We start from the raw sequence: 17,938 nt of genomic DNA, 5'->3' as shown, positions 1-17,938 counted from the left end.
TATGCCTAATCAACGGGCAGAACTAATGAACAGTCATAGAATGTTTAACAGCAAGAGCTGTATATTATTTTTTCGCTTAGGTTGACCGTCTTTTCTTAATTGCTCAAAGAAAGCTCAGATTATTTCCTTAAAGGCTCTTCATGAGGATTTTTTTTAAAAATGATTATTTACAATAATTGTTTATACTTACAGGCGCTAGTGTTTCATGCTTACGCAATAATCAGTGTAGGAAGTGGGAATTACTGCACGCCAGGAGATTCTAACCCAGTCACAAAAACATTATGTACTTTCTAGGGTGGTATTCTACGCCGATCGATCAAAAAAAAATATATATATAAACGTTTTATTTTTTATTACCGTATTTTTCTGTTTAGTTACATTATTGTTTCAGCTACGCGACCGTTTTTTGGCCGTAATGTAGCTTCCTCAGACTTTTACAGAAATGTTCGTTTATGGTGGAATGAAAGAGTGAACCTTTCATGCCACCATAAACGAACATTTCTGTAAAAGTCTGAGTAAGCTACATTACGGCCAAAAAACGGTCACTTAGCTGAAACAATAATGTAACTAAACAGAAAAATACGGTAATGAAAAATAAAACGCATATTTGCTCTACAACAGTATTGACCACTTTCTTAAGGTTTTTATTAATTACCATTTCTACTATATATATATGTATATATGTGTGTGTGCGTGTGTGTGTGCGTGTGTGTGTGTGTGTGTGTGTGTGTGTATAATATATACCCTCTGAAACGCGTTTCCCAGGTGAGAATCAGCTGGTTGGGCATGAGTCAGGCTGGACGATCTTCTGGTCTGGTAGATCTGAAAAGGCTTGTGTGGGCTTTATATAGCATCAAAGAAAGCAAGATTGAGCAGCCAGTTGGCATAAATGACCGTGCAATGAGACTGAAAATTACCCTTGCTGCGGGGCGTTACATGAATGTTCCTTCTGTCTATGCGGCGCGTCTTACTTCGTCTGAAGACGATATTAGTTTCTTTTATCTGCTGTTATCACCGGTTTGCCAAGTGCGGAGAGTTTGGTGGATCTTGGTGACTTCAATGCACGGGTTGGATGAGACAATGAGACTTGCTCTCTGTTAGTTTCATGTGGCATTGTTCGAATCAATTCAAATTGTATGCTGGTCCTCCATCTCGGTAGTGAACTAAATCTTGTTATAACCAATATGTTTTTTTATCAGATATACAAGGAAATATGGTTCCAGCCCAAGTCTAAACATAGACATTTGCTTTATTATATATTGGGTAGACGTGGTTATCTTGGAAGTTTTGGTAAAGTTAGAGTAATGCGTGGTGACGAATGTGGTACTGATTATTTAATGGTCAGAGCTAAATTGAAAATTACGATTCACAAGAAAAGCCGTTTTAATGAGGTCAAAGTGTCTAAGCGTATTGATGTCTACAAATTGAAGGATCCAGTCATAGGAAGTTCCTTGATATCTGCTTTTAACCCGGTGGATTTCTCACATTCTGATTGTGACAGTGACAATATACCAAAAAGTTGTTGAAGCTCTTGGATTGAAGGTTCCGAGACATCAGGATTAGTTTGCTGATAACTCCAATCAAATTAACCTTCAAATTGATCGAAAGTGGAAAGCTTATTTGAAACTTCTCAACTCCTCATCTCTGAACAGGCCAACTCTCGCCTCTTCTGTTCTTTGTGGAGTGAGGTTCAGTGTTGTGTGCGGCATGTAAAAAAACAATGTTGGTCTGACCTTTCTAGGGAGGTACAGACTGCCTACGATCATAGAGATATCAAAGATTTTACGCTTTGCTTTGTCAGGCCTATGGTCCGAAATCCTCTTCAACTACACCATTCTTGGCGAAGGATGAGGGAAACTTGCTAAAACCTCAGATGAAATTATGCATTGATAGCATGAACACTTTCGTGATCATTTTCACTACCCATCCAAAGTATCCCTCAATGTTCCTATTGTCCGAAATTTGAAGCTGAACAAAGCCCCTGGAGTGAATGGCATTCCTGTTGCCCTGCTGAAATATAGTGGTGTCAGTGTACATTGTGCGGTCCACTCATTATACTGTCAGTATTGCAGGATTACTCGTTTGCTCAAGACTGAATTGATGCCATCCTGGTTATGTTGTACAAAGGACGGGGTTCGAGGTTTGATTGTGGAAATTATCGAGGTATCTCGCTGCTGACTGTGGTTGAAAAGATTATTGCTAAATCGATTGGAGAAGTATATCTAACCTGGTATCCTTCCGGAATACCAGTCTAGTTTTAGATGTGGACGCGAAACCATGGATATTTTCTGCTAGACAACTTTTGGAAAAAAGTATTGATCAGCCTATGCCTCTTTGCTAGATGTTTGTGGGCTTAACCAAGGCGTTTGAAACACACAATCCTGAGTTCTGCTGGAAAGTGCTGGAAAAATTTGGCTGTACACCTGCTTTTACAGAAAACTTCAAGCAACTTTATCATAGCACGAATGGTCGCGTCAACTTCAGTGGTCGTTATAATGGAGTGAAGCAGGGTGATATAGCTGCACCAACATTGTTTTCGTTCTTTTTGACTGCTGTGCTCTGGTATGGTTTCCGCGATTGCGATATTCGTGTTTATATTAGATTCTGAACGACTGGAAAGGTGTTACACCTCAGAAGATACCAAGCCAAAACACTTGTTAGTGATGGACTTGTTAGAGAGCTATTTTATGCTGAGGATGCTGACCTGGTAACACACTCCCCACTAGATATGCAATTAGTGATGGATCTTTTCACGAATGCTTATACCTGCTTCGGACTTATAGTGAGCATTAGGAAAACTAAAGTCATGTACTTTCCCACTCCTGATTATCTGTATGTGGAACCTGATATCTTCGTCTATGGAAAACGCGTTGAAGTTGTAACAAAATTTTGTCTACCTTAGTAGTACTTTATTAAATCATAGCACTCTTGATGCGGAAATAAGACAGAGAATCAGCAAGGCATCAGACACTTTTGAAAGGCTACAAGATAGTCTGGTCTGACGATTATCTAACTCAAACAACTAAAATTCTAGTATATCAAACATGTGTAGCACCATCCCTACTCTATGCTTCTGAAACATGGACGCTGTACCGGTCACATATGGAACTGCTCGAGAGTTTTAATCAGCACTGCCTTAGACACATGTTGGTTTAAAGTAAAATAGCTTTGTCCCTGATACATATTTCTTAAATAAAGCCCAAACAACCAGTATTGCTACCATTGCTATTTAGAACCAGAGGCGTTGGGCAGGTCATCTTGTTTGGCTCGATAAGTATCGACTCCCAAAACAGTTGTTTTATGGTGAGCTCATTCTTGGCAACAGGCCCCAGCACAAGCCCAAAAAACGTTTTCGTAATAGCAATGGTGAGCTTTCATATTCCTGTTGACAGTTGGGATTCCATAGCGTATGATCGCAAGCAATGAAAACACTGATATACAGGGACGCAGAACACTTTGAAGCAGTCAAGATAGACCAAGCAACGCTCAAGCGAATATGTAGGAAACGCCAAAACTTGTCGCCGAATCATGAGGATATTTGGATCTGTTTGAGTGTGATCGGGTTCTGTTGTCAAAGACAGGTTTTGTTAATTACATGAAAGAGCACGATGATGCATGTTCCGTTGCTGTTGGTTTCATTCAAACCAATGAAGGTGGTCAGTGTTATGACTGCTTGAGCGTGTGAATTTCGCTGGCACGACGGAAAATCATCTTCGGCATGGACTCTCAATGGCTGAGGGAGTGGCACTCGTCTAATAAGACGTCGCAATCATCATATACATACTATATACAGTACATTAATCGTAAGCAAAGTATAAATAACGATTCATGAATTGTTATGAACATACTTTTAATACTATTTAATACCACCGTTCAATTTTGTTATTATTTTAACACATTAACGTTCGTTTTTACACACTAATCACACTTCTAGGGAAAACCATTTCTGTCAAAGCTTTTGTTAAGATTGCCTCATTATGTTACATGATAAGGCCTGTCCCCTTTTCATGTAAGTATAAAAATAGAGAGATTTAGTTAAAATGAAAATGAAATAGAATAGACGAAATTCGAACCTCGTAAATTAGGTTTAGAAATAGATTACGAAAGAGGATTAGAAAATGGAATGTAAAACAAACCATTGTTTAGCTTAGAAATAAAATAGTTTCAAGAAAAGAATGTGCGTTTTCAATTCTGTTAAGAAAAATTCAATTGAGGAATGCAACCACAAGATAATTTAATAAACATGTTTTTAACATATTCTAAATATAGGTTACTGGGAATATAGGTTAAAATTCCTTTTGTAAACAAATAAACAATAATATACACAGGCTTCACCCAGGGTCACTACTTTCTCCATATTTTCAGTATCATTGTTATGTAAAACAGCTTTTTTCTCTGAGTATGTTTCTAAAAAAACTGCATAGTCATACTACATTGTGTAGGACATATCCGAGAGTATGTTTGTAGATGTATATATATATATATATATATATATATGTATATATATATATATATATATATATATATATATATATATATATATATATACTAGCATGGGTGCTGCCATTATATTTGTAGGTGTATGCTTAGCAAATAAAAAAGTCAATTTTTTTAAATTTTACCACTAATATGACCCCTAAATATTTATTGTTTTTGACTCAACTCAAGTTATTACGTTAGATCCATGTCCAGGGAACTAGTATCTAAAATTTCAAGTGTTTAGACCCAAAATTGTCGGAGGAGTTTGGTAGAGTTCTAAAAGGTCAAATCGTTGAACTCTGCCATCTTAACAGAAAAATTTCTGACCGAATCTCAGTACCCTGTATATCAAATTTCGAGTCTGTAGATTAAGAATTGACAGAGTTATTGCGTAGGGAAATGTAAACAGACAGACACACAGATACACCGGCAGACAGATACACAGACACGTTCACTTTTATAGATATCCAAGGATGGGTGGCCAGCATTGCCCGGGCATTTAGAAGCGTATGCCGAGCACAAAAAAAAACGGCCAATTTTCTTTCTAGTTTGACCCCTATCATTAGCCCTTAAAATTTATTGTTTGGGGCTCAAATCAAGTTATTAAGTTAGATCCATGTCCAAGTAACCTATATCTAAAACTTGAAGTGTTCAGACCGAAAATTGTCGGAGGAGTTTGCTAGAGTTCTCAAGAGTCAAATCGTTGAACTGTGACTCTTTAACAGCAAAATTCCTGGCCGAAACCACATCACAAAGTTTTTCTCAAATCCCAGTATTACTTTACAGAGTCATTGCGTAGGGAAATGTACACAGACACACAGACAGACACACACTCAGACACGTTCACTTTTATAGATATATAGACTATCATGGGTGCCGGCGTTGTCTGGGCGTTTGGAGGTGTAGGCTGAGCAAAAAAAAAAAAACTATCATTTTTTTTTTAATTTGACCCCTAATATGACCCCTTAAAATTTATTGTTTTGGTCTCAACGCAAATTATTAAGTTAGATCCATGTCCAAGGAACCTATATCTAACATTTCAATTGCGTAGACCCAAAATTGTTGGAGGAGTTTGGTAGAGTTCTCAAAGGTCAAATCCTTGAACTTTGCCTCCTTAATTGCCAAATTTCTGGCTAAAACCGATCATATCGATTTTCACAAATCTCAGTAACCTGTATATCAAATTTCGAGTCTGTAGACTAAAAATTGACAGAGTTATTGCGTAGGGAAAAGTACACAGGCACACAGATACACAGATACACAGACGCACACGCAGACACTTTCACTTTTATATATACTCTAGCATGGGCGCACGGCGTTGTCCGGGTGTTTGGATGTGTATGTTGAGCAAAAAAGAAAAAAGTGGTAGTAGGAAGGCATGTTCGAACCCGTACCGCAAAGGAGAAAAAGAACGGGGTAAAACCTAACGTTTATGCTGTTACGACCACCGCTAAACTGGAAGTGACATTTTTTAAAATTAAGGCTAGGCAATCTAAAGGAGAGGATAACTTTTAAAAATATCGGCGAAAAAAGTGCCCCCCCCCGTAGAAAAGTGCCTAGTTGAAGGGGAAGATATTAATGTTTTTAGCCAATTTTTCGGTCTTTGTCGTATGAAAGTTGGAACACTAAAACGATACTGATCTTGGTAAAATTCGTCGCCTCTATAGAAAGTTTAAGGCAGACATGCAAACAGACATACATACATACATAGATTTATATATTGATAACTAAAAATTTTCGACCAAAACTGATGAAAAAGTTTGCCCTATCTCTAAATACCCTTTATGTAAAATTTCAAATATTTAGACCAGAAATTGTCTGAGTAATTTCGAAGAGACGGCAGAGGACAATTTTTTTAAACTTTGACCCCTATTATGACCCCTTAAAAATTATTGTTTTGAGCTCAAATCAAGTTATTATGTTAGATCCATATCCAAGGAGTTTATATCTAAAATTTCAAGTTCGGAGACCCAAATTTGTCGGAGGAGTTTGGTAGAGTTCGTAAAGGCCAAATCGTTGAACTTTGACCCCTAACCGCCAAATTTCTGGCCAAAAACCGATCACATCCATTTTCCCAAATCTCAGTAACCTGTATATCAAATTTCTAGTCTGTAGACTAAAAATTGACAGAGTTATTGCGTAGGGAAATTTACACAGATACACAGACACGGTCACTTTTATAGATATAATTGATAGATAGATAGATTAATAGATTAAACAAAAATATATACGCATACATAAATATATATGGAAACAATTTTTTTGTTTACTGTAAAGATTTTACGCAAATATTATGCAAGTATAAATCATGTAAAATATCTGCATGTATATAATTACACGTAATAGTTAACTAAAGATGATTATCCCATAAGAAAACCAACAACAACTAATAGGGAATTAATTAAAATGAATGTTTAAAAGAATATGCAAATTAGCTAGATATTTTGCTAGTGACTGCAATTCCACAACTCATATATAAGAAAATTGTATTTTCTTTTAAAAATTTTTAATAAACAGAAAAGAAGGTTTTTAATATGAATATCAATACACCAAAAAGAAACACAAAAGAAAATATAGATAGATAGATAGATAGATATAGTCTTGGAAGAATGTTTACCTTGAAAATGGAGTGTAAAAAAACGGAAAGAAACTGAGACATGTGTATGCGAGTAGTATGCTTTTTTCTTAACAGTTAACGTCTATACATAGTTAATCCTCGAGCTGAGATCGAAACCAAAACCTACAGACAGTGAGTAAGGTACGGAAACATAAGGCAAGTTTGAAATGATCACCAAAATGTGTTTTCAAACCTACTAGCTTTTAACATAAGTGATCTGTCATGTTATCGATGTACGCTTGCGCATTTATGAAACAATTGCCAAACAGATAAAAATCGGATGACCCCCTCCACGTACCACTGTTTCAAAGTTGACCCGTTAGCAGCCATTACTCGGACAAAACCGTCTAAAAGGTTTATCACCTCTATGAATACCCTATATAAGAAATTTCAAGTCTGTAAGTCGAAAATTCATTGAGTATATAGGTTGAGAATATCCTCACACACGTTCTCACTTTTATACATATATATAAATATATATATAATATGAAAAATTACAATTAAATTTACAAAAATGATCCAAGATGATAAAAGTAAAGTATATTATAAATATTAAAGACTTAATATTTATAAAGTAATCTCAACCAGATGTAAAAGCTCGATAAAACCAAATAGGAGATAGAGCTTATAATAAACATTTTGAAAAAGAGTTAAAAGAGTTAAAAAAATATTTAATCTGAAAAGGAAACCCCGCGGATTAAGGGCTATCCACCTATTAAGTGGTTCCTTTTCAGATTAAATATGTTTTTAACTCTTTTTCAAAGTGTTTTTAAAATGTTTTATTAGCTATTTGCTCTTATATATATATATATATATATATATATATATATATATATATAGATAGATAGATAGATAGATAGATAGATAGATATACATATATATATCCACATAAAGTAAAATGGACATGTATCAACATATATATACATCGATCAATATTTATAAAAGCACTCGTAAATACACGTCTAAACACACACACACACACACACACGCATATATATATATATATATATTTATATATATATATATATATATATATATATATATATATATATATATATTATATCTGTGTGTGGCGAGAGAGATGCCATCTAGCAAATCGTCGTGAAGAAACGAAAGAATGCTGTCACGAAGTGGACACTTCTCTATTTCGCCGTTGCGCTCGATAGGAAAGGCGAGGGGTCGCTCTGGCAACACTCATAAATTTCGAAAGGCGCGCAGGTGTTGTTCTTTTATAATCACCATCGTGGCCGCTATGAATAAATAGTCAGCGAAGCCAGGTGAACAATAACACAAGATATGTCTTCTAGAGGCGTGGCACCTTGAATATCCGAGGTGCGGTAGAAAGAGACGTGATGTAGGTGTTATAAGGGTGGCAATGGTTCTAGTACTTTCTCTCGTGGATTGGAACCTTGTGTATTCGGACACACGATCGCCGTGATGAAGTCTCCAGTACAGTAGTTTATATATACTTGTTCCAAACGAGACTAAAATTAGAGACAATGCGGTTTTTGATGAAGTTTACTGCTATCACAAGATCGGTATTCTGGATTTGGAGAAAAAATATTTAAGACGAATGGTCGTTAAAAAACTAGGGAAAATTGTTGAACGGTAATTTATATTTTGTAAAATGTAACCTTTATAATTTTCATTTCAAAGTTTAGTGTTTGGTTTTATTTTTTTTTACAGCGTATTAACCCTTTTCGGGTTATTAAATGCCGAATCCAGTTCTTTACGAAAATAGTATTCATGTTGCGCCCAGTTGTTCTGTAGTCGGTTTTTATTCTTCAAGCTCTTTGTATCTTCAATCGCTAGTTTGTCGTTTGATTTGGCTGTTTTGTAGTGGATTTTATCGTTTTTGTTCCCTCGCCTGCAGAACATGAATGAGTTTTGCAACGAGAGAGGGAAAAGGATTGCAATTTAATGTTTGGTATATTTTAAGTTAGGAAACCGCCAGGAAGTAGAGGAGATAGGAAGAGAAAGAGGAAATGGAAAGAAAGAAAAGGGGAAAAAGGTGAGTTGTTTTTGTTGTTGGTTTTGCAGAACATAATTAAGTTTTGCAAAAGGAAGTAGAAAAACAAAAGCATCAATGTTAGGTGCGTTTCGTCTCAGGAAACCAATATCTTCAGACAGCCACATCTGGTAGCACCAGTTCAAAAATTTATATTATAATATATTCGCAAATGTGTAAACTGTCCTATTTGCACTACATAACAGCGTCTTAATCTATAAATCCGAGATCGCATTGTGTTTTGATAAGTTACCTGTGGAATATAATCGCAAGCATGTTTTCAAATTGTCAATAGAGTTTACGTTGCGTCGCCATTTCTGATGTTTTTTTTTGTTATAATCTACATAGTAATCAATAACATTTAATTATGGGCTTTTTTGTGGGAGGAGTATGAAATCAAGACAAAATGGTTCAATAAATTTAATCGTAAAATCTGCTGTGTAAAAATTCGTACCATTTTGTTGCCATATTCATGTTTTTAATCATCTATAATATTTCATATACCGTCGTTCATTTATGGACACATGTAACATAGCTGTTACTTCTAAACTGTCTCATTACAGTTCACACCTCTCGGACCCACACGTTGTCTTGTACCGTCGCACACGAAACAAAGAAATAATATAGGAAAGAAATTAAAACCCGACTCCGCAGTTTTTTATGCATTTATTCATGGTTTCTTCAACAATAACGCATTTCATTATATTTTCAAAAGTCTTTTCGTATACACGGTTTTACAACGTTCCGCAATATAACCTGTGCTTTTTCAAAGTCTCTCTCTCCGCCACATGACGCCGGCGCCTGCCCAGCGCTTTCCTGCTCTTGACTTTGCACGCCCATCTTTCCAGGTACCGCTTTTCCTTCTCTTCTCGACCATGTGCTATCCTATTTTCTTTTTTTCTCTCGTTCTCTCTTTCTTTTTCCCGTGCACATTTGCTTAATTTGCATACGTGCTAAAACGGTTGCTGCTGCTAATATTTCCGCTATCAGCTATCTAAAGGCTGCTGCTGATTTTCTCACTCACATGCGTTATGTTACCAAGAGAGTGCACCGCTTCTTTACACATATCTCTTCATCAAATAACTTGTTGGTTTACCGGTTTACTTTCCTTCCTATTATAATATATTTACATTCTAGAATTTTCCGCTTTTCTAAAGACTACACTTTAAGCTCAGTGTAGAGATATTAATCATTATATGATCAAAGATAACAGAGATAGTACACTTTGAAAATTAATTGACAACAAAATAAACTTGGACGATTTGTTCAATGTACGCTAAAAATGTGTGTGGTGTTGGTAAGTGTTGTTTTTCTCTGTCTATACTAGCCTGTCAATAACGTACGTGTTTATCCAATCGTACACCGCTTGTTTCGTTCACCAATGGCCGATATATTATCTTAAGCAAGCCTCACAATACTACACTTACCCTATGTTAAACTCAAGCAAAATATTTCTCATTGGTTAATAGAAAATTTATTTACAAAAATTATGTGGAAAATTATGTAAGATGGGAGAAAAATAACATTCAAGAAAGACACAAAATAAACTATTAGTAAGAGCATCGCATCCTTTAAAAATAGACCTTTCAGTAGGTTTTAGTGTTCGATACCAATTCGAAAAATCAGTTTGATCTATAAATGGGAGTGAAAACAAAGTAGGAACACATAAATTAGTTGGGAGAAAATAGCAACTTTATAAGATAGATCTAGTTATGTGTATCTCGAGGGATCTTTTATTTTTACAGAAAATAAATTATTTAATTTACTAATTCTTTTTTCCCCATGATAATCTGAAACCAATTGTTAAAAAGACTTCAGCCTTTTTCTAAAATTATATTATATTTCTTACCATATAAGCTGTTGAATTGTTTCGAAATATGTAGGATTTAAATGCATTTGTGTGTGTGTGTGTGTGCGTGTGTGTGTGTGTGTGTGTGTGTGTGTGTGTGTGTGTGTGTGTGTGTGTGTGTGTGTTATCAATTTGCTTAATCGAACAACGCTTTGACTATCCTCAGTCAGGGGTCAATGCTTGGAATTTGGATTGACTCTTGAGCAAGTGTCGTTTACAATTGAGTAATATATTAGCGTTTACTCTGCTTGACGACTGAATAAAATTGAATTTCCTGTTAAGTTGAAAAGACATAGGATATGCTGTTTTTGACCTGGGAAACCAGTTCATTCTTCTCCAACTTTATAGACGTAGAAAGTCTTAATCTTGTGTACTTAGTAACCTGTAAATGTAGTTAATGTATTCAATTTTTAGAATGAATATATTACTTAATACCATTAGAATTTAACACATTTCAATAGTGTCAACAGGCCACACGAATAATGATTTAAATCGTGCAGTAAATTAGAATAGAAAATTGACCTTGTGTTTACTTTTGACAGCCTCGTAACTCTCGCTTCTCTTATTTCGCAATTCCGTCCCCGAATTCCATGAGCAATATTTCTCAAAACAAAAAAAAGGAAGAAATGATGATTTCTGGGTTGAAATCAATCCTTCTAGAAATTATCGTTGCTAAACTCATTGTATAGCAGTGGAACGTTTAGCTCTTAACATCAAGTGACCTCCTGCCCTACCTGGAGCGATTTCCATAACAATTTTTTTTTTTAATGAGCCCTGTTGTAGTTGACTACGATTAATGGCATACAGTTAGCTTTAAAATTGCTTGAACTGCAGCTTACACAAATAAAGTTATTTTAATATTGTGAAAGAGAATCATATTAACGCATCTTAAATAGAGCTAAATTTGCTCAGATTTTTTTAGAATTTGTTTACTATTTTGGAAGATAGTGGCTAAATTGCTTTGACATTTGGATTCCCATCATGGATACTGGCATAGTAATATGGGACAAGAAGGATAAAAAAAGCAATTTTAGTAGTTTGTATCCCAAATGATGCTGATTTAAACAGAGCTGAAAGGGAAAATATAACGAAATACCAACGTCTTATGTATGACATGAAAAAAAATCAGGATTTATGAGAAGATCTGTATAATTCCAGATATTACAGGAGCAACTGAACTCAGGAAAAAGCATTTCAAAAACTACCTGGCAAATATACCCGGTAAACCAAGTGCAAGAGCGATACAAACAATTGAACTTAAAAGTACAGTCAGAATCTTAAAAAGATCTCTCGCTTCGAATATCTGAGTAAGCAGATGAACGTTTGCCATCCGGTAGGATCCTCCATTCTCACCTTGAAAAAAATCTGATAATAATACAATTGTTTTGGGGACATACACACCCTTATAATCACTAAGATGGATTTATCCATTAGCCATATAAGCAGCAAGAATAGAACGCTCAATGAGAGCTATCCGGATGTCGGACAGAGACGAGTCCCCACGGGCTTACTAAGCTTCCTGTATCACTAACCCTTTTCTGGATATAAACGTTCTTCGTATTCTCACCAGTCGTCGTGTTTTCCTACTTTCACCTTTCCCGACTCCACTACACTAATCAACGTAAGGAAACCTTCTATTAAGTATATAAATGGTAACACTATTGCTTGGGAGAACAAACAACGAGAGACTATCATCCAAACTTGCTTTCAAAACAAACAAACAAAAAAGACTTCTCGTTATCTCTAAAGTTATAAGACCCAGGAAAGAACACGAGGATTTCATTAAAACCAATATCAAAAAAATATGTTAAATAATATTAAGGTTCTATAAAGAACGTGTGTAGATTATTTAAAAAATATATGTTTTTATATTCTTATTAAATTCGAATTATATTCTTATTATGTTTTTATATTCTGATTAAATCTGAATTATATTCTTATTAAATTCGAATTCTATAAATCTGATGACATAAAATAAGCAAACAGAGAAGGATAATACGTCCTCATATTTTGTAAGAGAGATTAGCACATGATTGAGATTTTTATGTTTAGCTAAACCACATGTAAATATATTAGAAACATCCGCTGGGGGGATTTATATATTTTTGTTCATAATAAAATTGAACCCAAAAGTAATTTTGAAATTAAAACTAAAATAGTTTGTAGACACTAAAAGAAAAAAGTTCTTAATTGTGTACTTTTGTACTTATGTTACCGTGCTGATATAACAACGTTAGTATTTTGAACGCCAGTTTAAACATGAGGAGGAGAGGGTGTTTTGTAACTATTTTGTACTTCTACCTGACAAAGAAATGAAAAAAACAGATATCATGACACTTGAATTTAACTTGAAAACACTATTTAAAACCTAGCACGGTTACATAAGCGTATAAGCAGCGTTAATTGCTTTGGTGATAGTCTTTATTGGAAAACATATAAGTAATGGACAATGAACAGCTACCACATTATCCAATCACAATTCTTTCGTTTTCTCGGCAACTAATAAGACTGAACTACTATCCAGACTGTTTGACTCTACAAATTTCTCCTTCTCAGATTTCCTACTGCGGTCTGAAACCACAACTGATGACCTGATCATCATCACTTCTCATTTCGACGTATAATAAAGACTTACACTTCAAAAGCACGTGGGTTTTATCTCATACCTATCATAGTAATGAAAAAATAATAATGTCGTGCCGACTTCTCCCTAATATAAATTCTTTAATAAATGCTTTGCTGAATCTAGCTTTCTTGATTGCTTGAAAACTGCCTCTGTCTTATCAGTGTTCCAGAATTTTTGTGAAAAAGCTGACGCGCAACACTATTTCCCGATCGGTCTACTTTCGCTCATTACTAACATGTTTGAATCTTCAAGTAATTAAGCTAATAGACACCATATCGTTAATACTAAACTTGTTTGTTAAGCCATCAGTATTGATTTAAGCAAGGTACGAATAGTAAATTCCGAAGGCTTATGCCATACAATGGACAAAACTGGTGAAGCCAGAGCGATAGAGTTTGATATATCTGAAGGTTATGTCAAAGTCTCGTACGATAGGTTGTTCATAAAATTGATTCATATGTTACTACTAGGCCTATGACAAGAGAATATTATTTTCATTATTCTACTCTCGAGTTAATATCTTATATGTTTATAGATAGATCGATGCGGTTCTTGATTGATTAACTGTAACTAACTGTGTCGGATATATACTAGAGAGTCAAAACAATGATAAGAATATACTCATGTCATAGCCCTAGTTATTACTGAACTTATTAGTATTTAATATAATTATATCTTTCCGAGCCAAAAGAAAAGAATGTCTTCTATAGGCGTACATCTAAAAACATGGCATTGGTTTAATTGTACTCTAGCTGTCAATCTCATTATATGTTTTCTTATTGATTTTCATAAGCTATCCCCCGGAGAAATTAATAGATTTTCTGCGGACACCAAACTATACTGTCGACATGTGCATAAAACGAATGCGCATATGCCGACGCAATATCCGAACCCTTAAACAATGAAATCAACTCTAGTTGAATGGAGAAATAAATGAATGGGAATATTTACAAAAATGTAATGAGCCCCCTTTTAAGAACAATTTTTAACCACCGATCACCATGTCTTATACTGCCCTACACGATAGTCAAATATTTAAACCAATTGACCTAATATTTACAGGAAACATGAATTGGAATAAATAGATTGAAGATATTAGCGAGTCTCTAGTAAAGAAAGTAGGTTCCGTGTATCGCGTAAAATAGGTTCTCAGATATTCCTGTATTCTGTATCTCTCGTAGAGAATTAGGACAGAGGCATATATGAGTTTTCTTACACCGTAACACACTTTCCTTACAGAAGATATTGTAATATCTTCAATCTACTTCTTCCCATTTCTATTTTTTGTAAAATGGTATATAAATGTAGTATTTTTGTTCTATCTGGCTTGGTGCACCAATCACTGGAATTATCCTATATCCCATAAATGTCTCTAATTGAATACGTTTGTCAAGTTTTAGCGCCTTTCTTATCGCGGAAATGTTGCATCCATGTGCCTGTTTTATAAGTACTACGATGGAATGAGTTCCAACGAATTTGCTGGTCCGATGGTCCTCGGTGTAAACCTCACGCTCAGCTAAATATTCCCCATTTCTTGTGTGGAAATTCTTTGGTGCTGTTCAACATTCTAATCTTATAGCTTCTTTTCTGGAAATGCTAGAATTTCCTTCCTGCTATCGGTTTTTCTGGCTGTAGCAACATGCAGAAATTGAAATGTAATGTGCACAAAAATCTCATTAGACAACTCCTCACTTTCGGTAAACTTAAGATTAGGCTCTGCTTATTCTTAGTAGACATATCTTTTTATAAAATTTTCACCCCAAACAAGTCACATTGCCACTGTGATGTAGGGGGCTACCATCAGGGACCTAAGCTACAGGTGTATTATGTAGGGAGTTGGGCAGAAAGATGTCAGTTCACGTTACACTTGCATATCAGTACAGTTGGGGAAATAGGAACCGGGAAGGGAATTCTACAGTCTAGCAGTTCCTGGGAAGAAACTACTGGAGTAGAAAGTTTTCTTACATTTAGGGATCTCTATTATGTAGAGGTGGGATTAAGCTGCTTGTCGGGTTTGTGGGGGTATTTACGTCGAAGGTGTACAAGTGCTTGCAGTTCGTCGAAGCATTCACTATTAAAATACTTGTAGAACAGGCAGAGGGATGCAACATTTCGTCGATAGGACAGAGACTGAAGCTTAGGTGACCGTTCAGGACCTATCAGTTTGGCGACTCTCTAGGAGCGGGAGACTAGCAGCAGATGCACCAGCCCAAATGTGGCAACAATACTCCATACTTTGGAGAATGGTTGCCTTATAGAGGTACAGTATAATTTCGGGCGTTAGTAGCTTTCTAGCACGGTAGAGAGAGCCAACCTTCTTCACAGCGTTCCTGGCAATGCTCTCAATGTAAATGTTCCAACTATTATTTTCTATGAACGTTAGGCCTAGGAGTTCAAAAGAAGTACTTTCATATAATGAGTCTTTGGCCATAGTTGCAACATGCCTTGCTTGAGTTGAACTAAGAAAATACTATGACGTGTATAAATTAATTTTACTTTTGGTCATCACAACAAGTAATATTTCTAATAAGGTTTAATGAGACTTTTTAATAAAAGAGCATATTAATAGAAAGACTCTTAAGAGAGGTTTCATGCAGCTAGATATATTTCACATTATATGTGAATTTCTGTGTTGTGATATAGTCGTGTAAAAGAATTCCAAACAAATGGTCTGTGGAAAAAATACAATAGAATACAAAATGTTCCAGTATTTGTAAACCTCTACGTTATACGGGTATAGTTTCACTGCTTGTCGAGTTTGTCGGGTTCTTTGGATTGAATGGTTTAATTTTATGTATGTTTAGTTAATTCCAGACGTAGAATACACATTCATAAGATGATTGTACTTTGATTAACTGTAAAAACGATCACCTATGATTACTAACAGTTAATTGATTACTATAGGAAACGTTATATTTATTTTCTAATTGCATTTTTTTTTCTTTTCTTCCAGGGCCGAATTCTTCACAGCGACGCCGAGGTCGTCAGACTTACAGTCGATTCCAGACATTGGAGTTAGAAAAAGAATTCCAGTATAACAATTACTTGACGAGAAAACGGAGAATTGAAGTTGCGCATGCTCTTAACCTGTCCGAACGTCAGGTGAAGATCTGGTTTCAAAATCGACGCATGAAGCTAAAAAAGGAGAAGCAGCAAATACGCGAGATGAACGGGGCATGCCGTTCACAGGATAGTGGCTCAGAGGACGGAGATGTCAAGCTAGATATGAGGAAAGCATCTTTCGAGACACCATCCACATTATCGTCGCTGGATTCACCGCCAGCCACCACGTAAAACAAACCCCAAAAAAACAAAGCAAGAAAACAACACTATTGTATAGAAGAACAAAACTTTACAAACAAAAAAAATGGATTTTAAAACCAATTTCCTCTATACATATTGAAAAAAAAAAACGACGAGAAGGAAAACTACCCAAAACGAGAATAAAAACATAATTTTAAAACGAGAATTTAAAAAAAATGTCCAAAACGAGAATTTATCAAATTTGAAAGGTGATTTTGAAAAATCGTGTCTTGTTTCCATAAAGTTACTAAATATTTGACACACACACACACACACACACACATACAATATATATATATGCATATATATATATGTATATATATATATATATATATATATATATATATATATATAATAGAAAAAAATCTTATTATTGAGAATTAATTCAAATTTTCAACAAGAAAAAATTAAAAACCTATAAAGAAGGTATACAAAATTTTAAATTAAGGTTTAACGTTAGATTGAAAAAAAATTAAACAAGTCAAAACTTAAAATCATTCAATCTATAATATTAAACTTCATAATTTCCCCTCAATATTACAAATATATTGTATATATACGTATATATATATATACATATATATATACATATATATATATATATGTATATATATATAATTCCACAGTCAAACAACATCGATGCCCACAAGAGTCATGAAAGTCAACGAAGCGGACAAGAGTCTTGTACTTCCGGTTCGTTGAGTGTCATTGCTCTTGTGGGCTGCGGTGTTGTTTGGCTGTGGAATGTATTATATATAATCCCTCACATTCTGAAAATCATGTATATATATATATATATATAATATATATGAATATCATGTGTACATATATATACATATAAATGCATAAATATATATATATATACATATGCATATATATATATGTATATATATGTACATGTATATGTATATATGTATATATATAAATATATTGTGCATATACATATATGTTTACATGTATATGCATATATATATATATATATATATATATATATATATATATATATATATATATATATATATATATATGCTGGGTACATATATCTGTGCGAATTAA

At 34.7% G+C, this 17,938-nt stretch overlaps 1 protein-coding gene across 1 annotated transcript in view; it reads left to right on the top strand.

Annotated features, from left to right (window-relative positions):
- LOC145284801 (uncharacterized) overlaps positions 1-17,214 on the top strand; it is a 476,363-nt gene extending 459,149 nt beyond the window's left edge. The window contains exon 2 of the mRNA XM_080133766.1: positions 16,533-17,214. Coding sequence (XP_079989892.1) covers positions 16,533-16,873 — 341 coding nt within the window. The 3' untranslated portion in view covers positions 16,874-17,214. The remainder of the gene's footprint in view (positions 1-16,532) is intronic.
- The last annotated feature ends 724 nt before the right edge of the window (positions 17,215-17,938 follow it).

Source organism: Euprymna scolopes, chromosome 9 (assembly GCF_053919585.1).
Source record: "Euprymna scolopes isolate OS-2025 chromosome 9, ASM5391958v1, whole genome shotgun sequence".
Lineage (NCBI taxonomy): Eukaryota > Metazoa > Mollusca > Cephalopoda > Sepiida > Sepiolidae > Euprymna > Euprymna scolopes.
The sequence above is the reverse complement of the archived record's forward strand: the minus strand, read 5'-3'. Positions and strand labels throughout refer to the sequence as shown.